We start from the raw sequence: 15,070 nt of genomic DNA, 5'->3' as shown, positions 1-15,070 counted from the left end.
TCCGAATTTTCAGCCATACTAATATTTTGACCTCCGGCCATTCTAAGCGAAGGAAAGGAATGACTCTAGAAGAAGGCAATATTGGTTTAGAGGAGGGTACTTCACAACCTCTAAAATGCCTTAAAATCTTTAAAAAAAGGGATAATCCACTTTTTCCAAGAAAGATAAGACTCCAATATTATAATAGAAGAAATATCAATTTAGAGGAAGGTAATCCGCAACTTCTAAAATACCAGCACCTTCAAGCAGAGGGATAATCCCCACTCTAAGAAGAAGGAACTAGCTCTGATATGAAAGATGAGTGTAATCTCGACAAACTATCACATATTTAGAATATTGATTGGAAATCTAAACAAGAAGCTCAAGAAGAATCGATAAGAAATAGATTACTTAGATGAGTACAAGAACAATACTAGAGAGGTGAGCTAGAGCTCCAAGAGGTGTGTTGTCGAGATTGAGGATCCTCCGAGTCTCGACTCCTATATATACTACAAGCTAGGAAGCTTCTAAAGTAGCTTCTACAAACTAGGAAGCTTCTCAAGCAGCTTCCATGAGCTTGAAAACTTCTCAAGTAGCTTCTACAAAGTACAATGCTTCTCTACAACCTTCTAGAATCTTCTACAACTTCTTAGTATATGTCCTTGACAATCTATAAAATAGGTTGAAGCTCTTGAATCCAACAAGGCTAAGCCTTTGTGATTTTTTGGTCTTAAACAAATTTCTATTGTAAAACAATATGAGGGATATAAAGAGAGAATAGAATCTTTATTAGGAGTTGCATAAGATTCTAACTACATAATCCTTATTGTAGTTGAAGAAACTTATTTTCCAACATATCATCCTCTCTGGCAATCATGCTCCTCATTTTATAATTGCATTGCTTCTTTGGACAATATTGAGTAGTGTGCTTAGATTTCCTATAATATATGTATATATCTTCTTGACAACAATGACAAATCTTTTCTTATTCAATAAGAAATTTTAAACATATTGTATCAATTTACATTGGTTCTCGCCTTAATGAATAAGTTTTTGAAAACTTAGGAATTACAATCATTACTTGACTTATTCCTCTCTGACCAAATCTTTGTTCTAGATGCATTTCAAATAATCAATTGTCACATAGAAAATCAGATATTATTTTTTTGTATTATAATATCTAATCAAATATAAATTAAAAAAGTAGCAAAAATAACTTGAAGGAATAAAAAAAACCAAATACATTTGATCCTACTAACATGGATAGAAGAAACAAATACTAAGACTTGCAAACATAAAATAAAATAAATGAAGAAGGAATATAAAGAATTTAAGAAGGCTTTACTTTTGTAACAAATAAATGAATAAAGAAATTGATTCATCAATTATGTTTAAGAAGATCTAACATTTATATAGACATAATAAATCTTTACAAAGAAATTGGTCTCAACCAAAATTTAACCACCATTATCATTGAATTAGAATTAAAAATCAACTCAAATTAAAAAAATATAATATATTTATTCAAGGAAGAAGGATTTGAATTTATACAAAGAATTGCATAAAGAGTACAACCATGCAAGTTTGTTGATCAAGATCTATATACAAATATAGAAGATCTTTCATTTTATAATATTGAAATATTGTGCAATAATATTAATATACACTTTATAATACCAAAGAGAAACAAAAATAACAAACAAGCTAAGATAATAATAGAAGGATTTAAATCTAATATTACACATTATATATACTAGAACAAATCAAACCACCATTGTAATTCATATTAATGGAGTGGATATTAGTACTTCAACAATGTTTTACAAATCAACTTGTGTACTATTCTTAATCAACAATAAATAGATATAGAGTAGTTAAAAATTTTACTAATTGATAAAGATAGAATATAAGATATGGTATTATATAGCATTCTACAAAAAACACATAAGTTGACAATAGAGAGCAAGCAAACTAAAGACAAAAAATATGATCATCTTTTTCTTGTTTTTTTTTTCCAATCTCAATTTCCATTTAAGCAAGAATATACAAGCATGAGTCATTCTATTACTATCCTCTTTGACCATGCAATGTATAACATTTTGTAATTGTGGTACTTGAAAAATCAAAATAAAAAGAGGCTATGTGAATAAGCAAGCCCTTATATATTGTTCTAATGGATCAAGTCACGAAACAATTTAGTACAAATATAGAAATATGATTGCAAAGTGATAAACCAATGATGTAGAATAGAAAGAATAAAGCGATTGGTCATAGTGCAACTTTTGTCATGGCCATACTAGAACTAATTATAAGAACATGTAAAGCAACTCCTCTTCTAGAAAGTAACAAAAGTACTTAGTAAGGACAATATTAAGCTAGAATTTAATAAAAGCAACAATAATGGCAGACCAAGAATAAGATAGAACCATCTTGCAATTATATATCATATAACAACTAAAACATAATATCAACAAATGAAGGGCTTGCTACATTAAAGATGGAAGAGAGGAGGAGAAGAGAGCTAAAGTGATGAATGAATAACATATATAAGATAGATTCTAGAAGATTTAAATCCAACAACATGGAGTTTCTTTGATAAACTTAGAACTAGCCTTTTAAAGTCCATGATTGAACCTTTCACAAACAAAAGAAATGAGATGAGGAACTAAAGTATAGAAAGGTAATGGTTGTTATATATAAAAACAAAAATAAAGAGTGGGCATATATTGTTTGAAGTAGCATTGGGGGCTGGTTCATAACATCGGCACGAGTATAACATGTTTCATTAAATAATTCCATTTATATCGGCGCATGAATCTTGCCACTCAATTAAATCCAAGGACTAAGCTCCTTGTCCACCGAAACTTAACCAAGGAGGATGGTCGATAACAAACACCCACCATTTACAACAACAGCAGCTGCTTGTGGCACAATTTTAGGGTTCCCACCATGGACAACAATCAAGAGGTACTTACTTGGCTTACATTCATTTTATAATTCTACGATCAGGGTTCACAGTTTTGCTTTCCGTCAGTTCGTTGTTTCAAGAGTAGATCGGAATAATGATGCCAGATCGCTAATTGGAATTGTGCTCAGTCTCGTCGAACAGATGCAGAGGTTTCGTCTTGCGTTTTTCGAAGTATTGAGGATGTGAAGTCCGTTCCTGCATTCTTCAGTTGCACGAGCGGAGAGCTGCTATGGGGACAAGTGCACACGGTGATCGAAGGTTTCACTTGCACGGCGCCGAGACCACAGGAGCTTGAATACAAAGTAGCGGCGCGCACTGGACTATGGAAGGTGCAAGCTGTGTTTCAAGACAACTACGAGGGAAATCCGTGGCATACTGGGTTCGTTTGCCACCATGTCGATGCGAATGGCCCAGAGATTCTCCGATTGGCATCCGAGGCAGGAATCTGCAATAACGGGAAGTTCGCAGATCTGGATATTGTCTTCGTCAATCGCTACGATTGGAGTGGCTCTCACGCGCCGGGATGTGAGATCATTCTGGAGGCGATCACAGGCGAGAAAGTTGACCTTGAGGAGGACTTTGAGGATGAGAAGTACTTCCGGTCGCTGGTGTACGATAGGTTTATGCTCGTGGACGCACTAGGCTTTCCAAACCTAATGCAAGCTCTCAAGGACGGTGAGAGACTTGAGCGAAGGAACTACCTGATGCGGCGTCGGGTTAACTTAAGCAACTCGTCCGGGGGTTCATCGTCTTCGGAGAATGACATGTCATCGGTTCCAAATTTTGAAGACTTCGGCACGCACCTGGTGGTCACGGACGGAGAATACGACATGGGATGGATGGCGTTTCGCAACGGCGAGCTTGTTGGATTTGTTTACGATGGAGCTTACTCTGCCCTGGAGGGCGACAACCTGCGACTCGGCGACAGCCTGGTCAGAGTGTAGCGGAAATGGCACTGAGGTTGCAAATTACTGCATACTAATCTAACACTTTCCGACGTCTAAAAATGTGGAACGAAAGTTCAACGAGTTTGTCTCACTGAGTGTTGCACATCGTGACAGATTCATGGACGTAGTATTTTAGTATAAAAACGTTGTCCAATAAGTTCAAAATTCTGATTTGGTAGCAATGACTTCGTCGTCAAATCTACACTACCGGTGCTACAGAGAATGCAAGAGTATATTAGCTCATTGCCCCATTGTTGCGACTGGAATAATGATTTGGTGGGTCTAAAGCTGATTACTGCTGACGAAGGTATCAAGGTTCTTTTTCTCCACAATAAAAATGTGGATGTTGTTGTAAGATTATAGCGAAATATGTAGGCAAACCTGAAACTGGAGAGAAATCAACTCTACTTATAAACTAGTTTATTTATACTACATTATATCCCGTAATTAGGGTTCGGATAGTTTTCTCTAATTACCAAGTTTGCATATTATAAAATTAAAATCGTTTGAAACTGTATGAGGATAATAGATGCATTCTCATGTTATTGGAATATGGATTCCAGGTTGATAAGCACCGAAATGTAAAAATCAGTACAAATTGGTCCCAAGAATAAAAAGTCACATAAGTCTGCAAGTTTGTTGCCTATCAGAATTCCTACCAATCTAAGATCTGTCACTCTTCAGTCATTCTGAATTCCTCTAATCCAATCGATCCCTCAATGCAATTAACATACAGGGTCCCACCTCCATTGCATTCTACTTCTCATACGCCGCCACCCTCTCACCTACTTACATATCTGACCATAAATAGGTCACAACTCATCGTGACCAGCGCTAGAAGGATCTGTTTCCGCACGTGGGGCCCGCTCTCCTTTCTTCGTCACCTCTTCGCCTGAATTCACAATGTCAGACGGTATATCTCCCTTTCCTTCTGACTCTTCTTTGACAGGTTCAGCTCTGCAGTCACCACCATCAATTTACTACCAACGTCAAAATGAAAACCACACAACGTCTTTCCCAGCTTCAGCAACTCATTAAGTTTCTCATCAAATACACATTCGAAAGGGTACATGAGTGGGATCCAGCTCTCAGAAAATTACTATCACCAAGGATTACAAACGTTAAACAAGGTAGAGATATTTAAGTCCATATCCAAATCTGCACTTCTAAACCTAACGCAACCAAACAACCAAGGCAACCACCAGAGCAAGCAAAGCAGGATTATTAGGGGAAAGCACTAAAAGCATCTTCTCAGGGGTCCAAACACTTGTGGCAAACCTTTTGAACATCGAATTCCATAAAGATTTCAGTGCATCCAAGCGCGTTTGGAATTCGGACACTCCAGCGTCTTCACCGTCCAGGTATAACCAGTCTTGCGCCTACATATCATCACATTGCAGACACTAACTTCAATCTTCGTCAACCAAGGACAGGATATCAAAAACATAACACTACACCACATTAACACCAACCAGGCACCACATGCCAAGTGTTTCTTTCCAGATTTTACATCTATCCATCACACATTCAGGTTAAGTTCTCATACATATCTCAAATAAAGCGACCTTAATCATATGCTCATATGCAACAGCAATACAGCAGCCTCACCTCAGCAAGCTTCTCCATAAAAGAATCGCGCTCTGATTGAGATGACTCCTTATCAGACTCGATCAGGGTTTCCAGCTGCAACCACCGATCTCAACTTAGTAAACATGTGTAAAAAGTGGGCAGAATAACCAAAAAAGGACAATCCAGAATCAAAAGTTCACGAACACAGTAACATTTCTCACTACCCTGAGTAGAATTATCAACAATAGACCCAACAACCATGTCATATGCCAACTCCAACACGCACAATCCCTTTCTTCACTAACCAGCTGCACAAAGCGCTCATACCTGATCCTTTGCGGAGTAAATATACGACTCCAGGTTGTTCTTTGCTGCCTCCATTGCTCTCTTCTGTGCGTCCGCAGCATTTGTCTTCTCTAAGCGTTGGATGGCATTCGTGATGTCTTTGCTTGACAATGACCTCGCAGGCCCTTCCGTCACATCTGTAAGCTGCACATTACAATCCACAACCCGTAATATCAGCATCCAAGTCACCGAGGATCGCAACACCTGTTCCACTAAAACTACGTGATAAACCAGACCCAACTAAAAATCCATGCGTTTCAATCAGAAAATTCCAAACAATCCCTTTAGGTCCTCATTCCTTGCATCATCCCATGAAGTATTCAAATACTACTTAATCGACAAACCCTACAAGTATTCAGGTATAATCTTCAACCCCATTTTCTTAATCCTATTACTAAAATACCTTCAGTGGCACTCTCAGAATCCTCTTCCGCAGCTTCTGCTTCGGACCTGTTGAATCAGTCCCATTTCCGTTCTCATTCAGCAGCTTCGTCAGGTTGAAATCTGATCCCGTTCCATTCATGTCCAACACCGACCCATTTGCTGTAAGGTTGGCAAGCAACGCAGTAATGTTACTCACCGGATCCACCACATCAACCCACTCAGACACTTCCACGACCTGCTCCGCACGGTCCAGATTCACAACTCCATTACGGTCTAGAGAAAAGTGCATCACAGTCTTCATGGGAGCAGACTGATTGTGATTCTTGTACCTGCGAATCCCACATCTCCCAGTCAATTAATGCCTTTTATGCGCCATCAGACCAAAACAACTAAACAACAATACCCGGATAGGTATATATTCAAAGAACTAAACTAAACTCATAACATAGAACACGATAGACAGGCACGCACTTCTCAACAGCTTCGGCAACGCCTTTCACTTCATAAACGGCGATATCAGGGGAAGAAATTGAAGGCGGCAAGGGCCCGTCTTTCTCATAAGACAATGTCACTTTGAAATCCTTCAACTGGTTCTTAAGTGTCCTTCCCATCTGCATTACCATTTCACCGCCCACACCACCACTTAGACATCATATTCAGGGTAGTCACCCTTCACCACTGCAAACATCGCATCTTACACTTCAACGAACGGTCATTCCATCTGAAAGCTGTTAGCTTGTGATTTAATTCCTAGTAGATCCAGCTACACCATAGCACGAATCAGTTGCAGGTAAACAAACTTCCCTCATCTGAAACCGAAACATTATATACCACATTGTACACATGAACCCGAGATACGCACCTTACTGGGCAGGTTCTTGTGAAGCGGTACAAGGAGACTCTGATCCTTGGACTCCAAGATGGCACCATCCAATTTCATCTCTATGCCATAAGATGCACCATCCACCATGCCGAGTTTCCTATTCAGTTTGATACCATCACTCAAGTTTGCCGCCCGTAGTGAAGCCCCCAGTACGACTGCTTCGTCAGAGTCTAGATGCCTGGCAAGTGCTTGGGCACCGACATAACCAGTTAAAACTTCCTGCACCAGTTCAGCTCAACCCATCAGCACAGAAAGAGTCAACCGCTAAAACTGTGAAGAAAAAAGTGAGCAAATACTCTCGAGAAATAAGTCTCTGAACTGAAAATCAATATACGTCCAAAGCACACCTGTATATGTTCCATCTCATTCTACTAAGACCAAGTCCAATCCGAAAACACACTTTAACAAAGTTAACCGAGAATTATCTCTCGAGCATGCTTTTCCGAACACAAAAGTCTGATTATCGATACATTTCATCACGCATGATTGCATCAATCGGGCTCTAGGTCGTTCTTCATCCAGACCTCTAATTCTCCTGTTTCACGACAGAGACTCGCAGTTTGACCACCAAGACAACAGTAAAAAAACACTACCTTCAGCATTGGAACTCGAGTCGCACCACCAAGAAGTTCCACGGAGTGTAATTGCTGGAGCTTCAGCCCGTTGTCAGCCAGGACTTTTTTTAACGGGAGTACCGCTCGCCCCCACAAGTCTTTGCAAAGCTCCTCAAATTTCTTCCTCGTAATAAAGCTCCTGCAAACAACATTACGTCACAATGAAGCCAACCCTTAAAGTGCATCTCACAGATGCCTCGCATAGAACTGGACCCTCATCTACTTTCAAGCCCCAACACTTACGGTAAAACAACTGAACAAGAGCTTGTTCATGGTTTGTAGAGTGTAAACAGACGGACACAGCCTAATCAACTTCAACTCCGACGGGTGTAACAGTGCATGTCTTCCATAAATACACCGAAGATAACTGCCTCCACTCGGGCAGAAGTTTCCATTCTCGCGGACATCACCAGTGAGTGTGATCCTCATTTCCGAGGTAGCACACACACCCATCCCGAGTATCGCAGAGTATATATACCAGCATTTCATGCCATAATGTGCATGAAAGGATCTTCTTTGAATCTTACCGAAAATCATGGTCATCCACTAACGATTCCACAGATATCGATGCTTCCGAATTTGCGCTCAAAATTTCCTTTGTTCGCTTGACCTGCTTCTTCAGCTTTGCCATGCCCTTCGGGTGATTAAAAACGTCTATCCCACTCTTCTCTTTGAACTCTGCAGCAAAGTGATCCACCAACCGTGTCTCCATATTCTGTCCACCAAGGGATGCATCCCAGCTTATTCCTTTCACCTACACAACAGCCAAAACCCGAATCAATCACTCCCATGTCAGCAGTCCCGTGTGCTCGATCTTGCCTCCAAAAACTAGGCATCATCTAACTGAACATTTCCTCACTACTGCGCTGTGTCAGCCAACGTTCACCACATTCCACGATCCTAACAGTTAATCGCCCCACAACTTACATGGAACTGCTGGGCTGTCAAGTTCTTTCCTCCACCCGGGCTCTTTGCCGTATATGCAGTGAAGTGCACAAGCGCTGCGTGCGTATTTGACGCGCCCATGTCATAAAACACCACGTGACGATCTTCGACGGAGAAATCCTTGTCGATTCCATACTGCAAAGAAGCACCAGCGGGTTCGTTGACCAGGGACAGCACGTTTAGAGAGGCGATCTCCGCAGCGTCAAGTACACCCTTCCGCTCTGCCTGCCCAAAAAACGGCGGAACGCTGATCACCGTGTCCTTGACAGGCTCCTTCGTATGAGCTTCTGCAAGAACACGTGCGTAATTCAAAAGGTTGGCAATCAGCTCCTCCACGCTGTACAAAGCAGCCCTGCAATAGAGACGTTCCACATTACGAATTCGTCACCCCGGTTTTAAATCGCAAGTTGAAAATATCGCCCCTCTCCCCCAACCGACACACGTACACACACGAGCACAGATACAGAGCCTTCGCAACCTCACGGCACCACAGATTCGAACCCAACGACTCGACAAACTCCATCAATATGTAAACACCATGTTCTGCGGCAATGTGTTTGTCCAATGTCATCCTTCCTGCCCAACGACCATGTGTCCGCGAAGAAATTGTGTCAAATGCAACAACCTGAAATACGTGTAATTTCACGTTGCCAGAAACTGTTTCCACATGTGCCTTCAACATCAGTCGAATTTACACATGGTGCAACTCACCGAAGCCCACAAGTGCAGTCCATAAGCCCCATCAAATTGCGTGCTCGTCAATTTGCCAACTACATACACTCCTGCAATATCATTACCATATACATTCGGCCAACCAATTGACATACCCTGAGTCTTCTCCAAGCCGAATCCTCGCACGCCCGTTTGCGTCTTCCACCACGTCATAAGGCAGATGCTGAGACTTCAGCAGCTCTTTCACCGCACTAAACGGCTTCCCAACCATATCCCGCAGACTCGCAAACACTCTCTCTGGGTACCGCGCCAGAATTCCCGACGCTTCTTCGGACACCAGCCGATCGCCCTTCGAGAACGCCACAAGTGCCGGAGACTTTCGCTTCGACATCTCGTTGGGAACTATCGAAATCGGAGGTAGTCCGGGCTTCAGATTCACCACCGCCACTTTCATCCACTCCGATCCCAAGTCTATGCTCATTACGGGCGCCGCGAGCGCATTGTAATTGCACAGTACAATCAAGAAAAGCGCGCACCAGATCAGTGGCTTGCAAGCAACCACCGCCATCTCGAATGCCCGCTCCCACTGTCCTCTCCAATTCTTCCCAACCCCAGAAATCACTCCTTTACTTGGAAATATCTCACTACTCTGGAATGCCCCAAAATTTCCCAAGAAGAGATCACCGACTCTCAACTCACTCGCTCGTTGCCAGCTTCACCGGAGTGTACAAACGTCAGGCTCACTACGCATCTGTAATGTAAGCACAATCGAACAGACACTGAGCACGACTGAACAAAGGTATTCTTTCCTCACTCTACATGCGACTGACGTCTCGACAAGCCGCGAGGGCACTCTCCCCCGACCCCTACTCTACCATTTCACTGATCACCACATTAAATCAGCCGAGAACGCAATCGTGCTCTACTACATCATCAACATAACCGTGAGTGATCACGGTTCTGTGCAGCTAGAAGAAAACCCTACTTTCTGGATGGTTCTGATGAATCGTGTGCAGTTGAACAGTTTTTTCGCGAATGTCGACAAAGTTTGAACTGTCGTGGTGACCAGACGGAAAGGTGACGGCAGGAGGCCAATAAGAAACGCACAAGCTCGGAGTCAGCCAATCGGCGTGTGGTATACAACAAGCTGTGTTATTATGACGTGGCCGTAGTGATGTGTATTTTTGTTTTTTAAAACCTAAATTTATGGGGTCTTGAAATTTAATGTATAAGATGTGACGGAAAACGAGAGTCAAGTTAGGAAAGAATGGAACGAGAAAGTTAGGTTTTGTGAAAGATGGCTTTGCCGAAAGAGGAGGAGTTCCACTTAGTCTTTTTACGTATTTAAGGCTTGTTCCCTGATTCCTTCTTCAGATGAAGAAAGCTTATTTAGGTCATTTCTCGTTCAATCAGTTTGAGTTCTCATTCATCCTCTTCCTTGTAGCACTGGAAGCCCTAATTCCCAGAGCTGCTGGTTGATTCACGATTCTAAGAATTGTCAACGCGCGCCTTGGGCTTCAATGTCGTTTTGCGAAGTAGTCTCGATTCTGCGATGTATTGGTTGAACTCTCTTCGGCCGTGCTGTTGTGGGGCGCAACTTGCAGAACTGTATGAGGATTTTTTGAGTTGATCAGCGATGGCGTGTGAGTCTGGGCAGGGCTGTGGAGCCGGGCAAGGCTGTGGAACGAATGCTTGTAGCTCAGAGAATTTGTGTAGTAAAGATGAGAGGGTGTTTCCTCCGAATGGCAAGAAGTCTGGAGTTTGCGCGAAGTGCAAGGAACAGCCAACTTCTGAAGATTTTGAGCTGTGTTGTACGTGCCTACACACGAATTTGATATCCAAATTTAAGACGGCTGTTAATCAGAATTCGCTCGTTACTCCTGCAGATCATGTTCTTGTGGCTTTTTCCGGGGGAGCAGCTTCTAGGTTTGATCACCTTGCCTTCAGCTCGTGCATTTGCAGAAACTTTCTATTTCTCGTTGGTTTTGTCATGCAATACCATTGCGTAGGATAGGGCTATTTTTTTTTTTTTATGCGTATGCGAAGTTGGATGTGCAAGGGATTCAAGTAGAATTAAGATGTGCTTTTATTACCTTTCGATTTCTGTAGGTTTTGGAAGGATTAGTTTGTGTTTCATAGGCTTGATCTGTATTTGCAGAGTTGCCTTGGAGTTTTTACGCGAAATTAGGTTGAGACAACAGACGGATTTAGATGCTTCCAGAGGCCAAGGAACGCGTGTTTTTGGGCTCGGTGTAGTGTTTGTGGACGAGGCAGCGGCTTGGTCCGGTCCGTCCCTCGACCTCGAACATACCATTGAAGAAATTAGCTCAATTATTTTAACTGAAAGTGAGAGACCGGTGCCTTTACATATCGCCAAACTTCAAGATGTATTTGAAGCTGAGGGTTTGCGTTCATCTGTAGGTGGGTTCTATTGAATCTCGAGCTAATTTTTGAAATAAGTACTGGTTCTTTTCTTTTCTTTTCTTTTCTTTTCTTCTTCTTTTCCTCCTCTTTTTTCTACTACTTCTTTACAATTTTTTGTTTTGGAAAAAATATGCTTATTTTATGATAAACCTGGTTCTTCTTCTAGTACTTGCCGATAACCATGATGCTAGGTCAATCCTAGAAGACAGCTCGGAACTGGGAGTCGGCAAAATACGTGGGCACATCCATAGACTGTTTTCTTTAGTCTATCATCGTGAATCAGAATTTCCCAGTTCTTTTATTATCGGTTTAAGTTTGATTCTCGTGTGAATCAACGAACGGGAATGTGGGAGCGAATGACATTCTAAGGTCGCTTGGCAGGCTTGGATGAGGATGTTGGTATTAGGAGTTCAGAAGAAATGCTCCAGGAATTGCTTAGGAATGTGGAAGACGTAACCGGGAAGGAGGATCTTGTTACCTATTTACGAATGCAAGTTCTTCAAAAGGTGCACAGAGCTAGAGCTAATAATTTCGTAATATCATTAGGTTGGTATGGCGTGTGTTTGCGTAGGCATCAATTATTTTGTTGAGATTATCTCAAATAAAATGCTAGTTAATGTATCGGTTGCATTTTGCAATGTGTTAATGGGTATATTTACGAAACCATGCTCGGGAATCCGCATATCAATTGGACGATTGGAGGGTTTGTTTTGTTTAATGGACTAAACATTGTCTGGCGCAGATAGCTAAGGAACATGGATACACAAAACTTGTATTAGGTGTATGTTCGTCACGTATTGCCGCACGTTCCATAGCTGCTACGGCGAAGGTAGGCATCCACCTACAGCACTAGCTTTTATGAGCAACATGAAGATATTGTTCAGGGTTTTATGATTGTAAATTTTCTCTGTTCCCTCGCCTGCAAACATTAACTTTTGCAATCAAGTGTAATGCAGGGGCAAGGATACTCTTTTTCAGCGGATATACAGTATTGGGACTCAAGATGGCCAGTTACAGTTGTTCTTCCTTTGCGTGATGTTCTCGCCCGAGAGCTTGATGTTTATTGTCGACTAGCCAAGTGAGTTTGAGATTGTCGCAATGGTGTTTCTTTCCATTAAGGCCGTAATAATGTCACTGTCCACCATTTCTTACCTCCGACAAAATCAAACGGATAAGTCAAGTGCGCTAAGTCCAAGCTCTCAGCAGTTAATGAATTTTATTTGCCTCGAACGAACGAATTGTAATGTACTGAATCATATGGGCCTTCTTTTGGTAAGCTTGTTTTGCTGCTTATTCATTTTTTATTCATTTTTTTGTGCAGCCTTAAAACGGTCGTCAACAAGAATACATTACACGGCACAGACAAGTCAAAGAGCATCAATGAATTATCGCGAGAATTTGTTTCCTTGCTGCAGGTAACGTACTTTCTCACATGGATTAGTTCGAAGATGTTAACATTCCTCATGGTTTCATAGCACTTCATTAGGTATGGCACCTTATAATCTCGGGCTTGGAAAACTTGGCCGGAGCTATTCTAAGATTAGAAATGAACTAAGAACCTAGTAACTACCTAATATGTATCCTTGAAGGTCTTGCCAGATGAATTTTCTTTGACTTGGCTAAAAGGATTAGCAATCACGTGATGTCATCACCTACAACGAGTGGTATTTTATCTAAGAACCTGGGCAGAAAGATTTTGTGCATGTGATGAATGTAATCATTGGGCTACTTTTTTTAGTATTGGGTTTTTCCGAGTGAGACCATCGAACATCACTTCATAATCCTTAACGGTGCCTTTTTTTAATCCTTTTACAGGAGCAAAATTTCTCCCGAGAGTACACAATCACACGAACAATGGGAAAGCTTAAGTCTTTTGTCTTCAACACACCACCAGTCGGCCCTATTGAAATGGCACTCCGTAGGCGCAGAGGAATCGAGACTCCTAAACCTGAAACTGTCTCAGCAGCAAACACAGTTCCTGACTTGCTTTGCCCAATCTGCAGCGCTCCTCTGGATGTGCGAGACTTCCTGCATGGTGATGTAGAGTTCACAGACAAGTCAAGCAACAATGCTGAATCGCCTTCTGTTAACTCCAAAGGTGATCTACCGGCGTTATCCTCCGACACGTTCAAGAACATGTGTTGTCCTAGTTGTAGGTTTCAGATTTTGCCCAAGAATGAGCCAAAGACAGAGTCGATGGTTAAGGCTCTACCAGAAGTAATGAGGGACCGCGCTGTTGCAAACTTCGAAGACAAACAATGCTGGATGAGGTACTTCGAATCTGTGAGCTGAATGTGTTTGCGGGGCTTAATTTTGTCCATTGCTATGATGTTGTCCTTCTTAGTCCTTCGAATACATACTCCACATAAGTTCTGAATTCAAGGGAACCACAAATAGAATCATTCCGTAGGAAGTCTGGATTATATTCTCATGGGCAGTCTGTAATTCTGCATGTCGCTATGATGTTTCAGCATTGATAAAAACTATCTACTATGGTGCAATTCACGCAGGTCCAGAATACAAGAATATCTACTTTCGGATGATGAAGATTGAAAGCCAAAGCAGCCTATTGTACTTATGACATCACTCTGTACATTAGCTTCTTCTCTTCGGTGTCGTTTAATGAGTACATTGTTGTGAACTCTGTCCAAGCATTGGGGCTGGATCTTTCTAGCTTTTTGTTCTAATAACATCGATTTTAGATCAAAATAATCAAGAAACAATTTTTTTTAATATCCACCCACTGCTTTGTGCAACAGAAGTTGTATAGTGCAAGTCGTTTGACAAAGTTGCAATGTACACCTTGTGATAAGAAACCTTTCCTCTTTATACCTTTCTCATAATTGGCACTAGATTCTTGATTCAACAATTAATGGTAGTGTGACATTGTTGTTTGCAGATTTGCAAGAACCCTAGGGATTAATGAAAGAAAGCAAAAGCTTGACCAAGATGAAGCAAAGTTAAATATTAAAATAATTTTTGATTGTTTGCATTGTTTGCAAGTTTGGAAACTAGAAGTGATGAAGGAGGTGAATCCTTTTGACTTCCTTGCTTCTTTTGGATTACATTTCAACCATTTCAAATCTGCAAATTTTTTTGATCTCATGGTTATATAAAACATTTCTTATAGTACAATTTTTGATGGTGTCTATATGCTTTGGATGCTTTGTGTGTAGCAAAAGAAATGAAGTGAGTAACCAATTGTTCTAGGACATGGTGATTCACTCAATAGCATTATAGTGATATCATAAAGCTAAATTTGTATTTCTTTGAGAAAAACACTAACATGGGTTATAAGTTCATGATGGCTGACAACAAGAACGGCATGGAAAACAAGCTT

The 15,070-nt window shown here is 41.2% G+C and overlaps 3 protein-coding genes across 6 annotated transcripts; 2 read left to right on the top strand and 1 right to left on the bottom strand.

Annotated features, from left to right (window-relative positions):
• Positions 1 to 2,888: 2,888 nt before the first annotated feature.
• On the top strand, positions 2,889 to 4,409 carry LOC112291873 (uncharacterized). Its single transcript, XM_024539809.3, has 2 exons — positions 2,889 to 2,946; positions 3,076 to 4,409. The coding sequence occupies exons 1-2, from the start codon at positions 2,929 to 2,931 to the stop codon at positions 3,889 to 3,891; spliced, it is 834 nt and encodes a 277-aa protein (XP_024395577.1). The 5' UTR covers positions 2,889 to 2,928; the 3' UTR covers positions 3,892 to 4,409.
• Positions 4,410 to 4,411: 2 nt separating this feature from the next.
• On the bottom strand, positions 4,412 to 10,362 carry LOC112291871 (heat shock 70 kDa protein 17). The gene is made up of 11 exons (XM_024539804.3): positions 9,462 to 10,362; positions 8,617 to 8,986; positions 8,217 to 8,443; positions 7,669 to 7,828; positions 7,055 to 7,294; positions 6,664 to 6,803; positions 6,212 to 6,521; positions 5,791 to 5,952; positions 5,503 to 5,577; positions 5,173 to 5,273; positions 4,412 to 4,851 (listed from the first exon to the last, which is right to left on the bottom strand). Exons 1-11 carry the CDS (start codon positions 9,872 to 9,874, stop codon positions 4,707 to 4,709), a joined length of 2,343 nt encoding a protein of 780 aa, XP_024395572.1. The 5' UTR covers positions 9,875 to 10,362; the 3' UTR covers positions 4,412 to 4,706.
• Positions 10,363 to 10,652: 290 nt separating this feature from the next.
• LOC112291872 (cytoplasmic tRNA 2-thiolation protein 2) lies at positions 10,653 to 14,865 on the top strand. Of its 4 annotated transcripts, none has more exons than XM_024539806.3 (9): positions 10,653 to 11,232; positions 11,465 to 11,727; positions 12,112 to 12,236; positions 12,473 to 12,559; positions 12,687 to 12,808; positions 13,052 to 13,145; positions 13,546 to 14,000; positions 14,241 to 14,301; positions 14,630 to 14,865. In XM_024539806.3, exons 1-8 carry the CDS (start codon positions 10,943 to 10,945, stop codon positions 14,281 to 14,283), a joined length of 1,479 nt encoding a protein of 492 aa, XP_024395574.1. In that variant the 5' UTR covers positions 10,653 to 10,942; the 3' UTR covers positions 14,284 to 14,301; positions 14,630 to 14,865. The 4 variants fall into 4 exon arrangements, with proteins under 4 accessions (XP_024395574.1, XP_024395573.1, XP_073394969.1 ...); XM_024539805.3 differs by having other exon boundaries at positions 14,241 to 14,320; XM_073538868.2 differs by lacking the exon at positions 14,630 to 14,865 and having other exon boundaries at positions 14,241 to 14,469.
• The last annotated feature ends 205 nt before the right edge of the window (positions 14,866 to 15,070 follow it).

Source organism: Physcomitrium patens, chromosome 14 (assembly GCF_059467195.1).
Source record: "Physcomitrium patens ecotype Gransden chromosome 14, ASM5946719v1, whole genome shotgun sequence".
In the NCBI taxonomy this organism is placed as follows: Eukaryota; Viridiplantae; Streptophyta; class Bryopsida; order Funariales; family Funariaceae; genus Physcomitrium; species Physcomitrium patens.
This window is presented reverse-complemented; position numbering and strand designations above follow the sequence as displayed.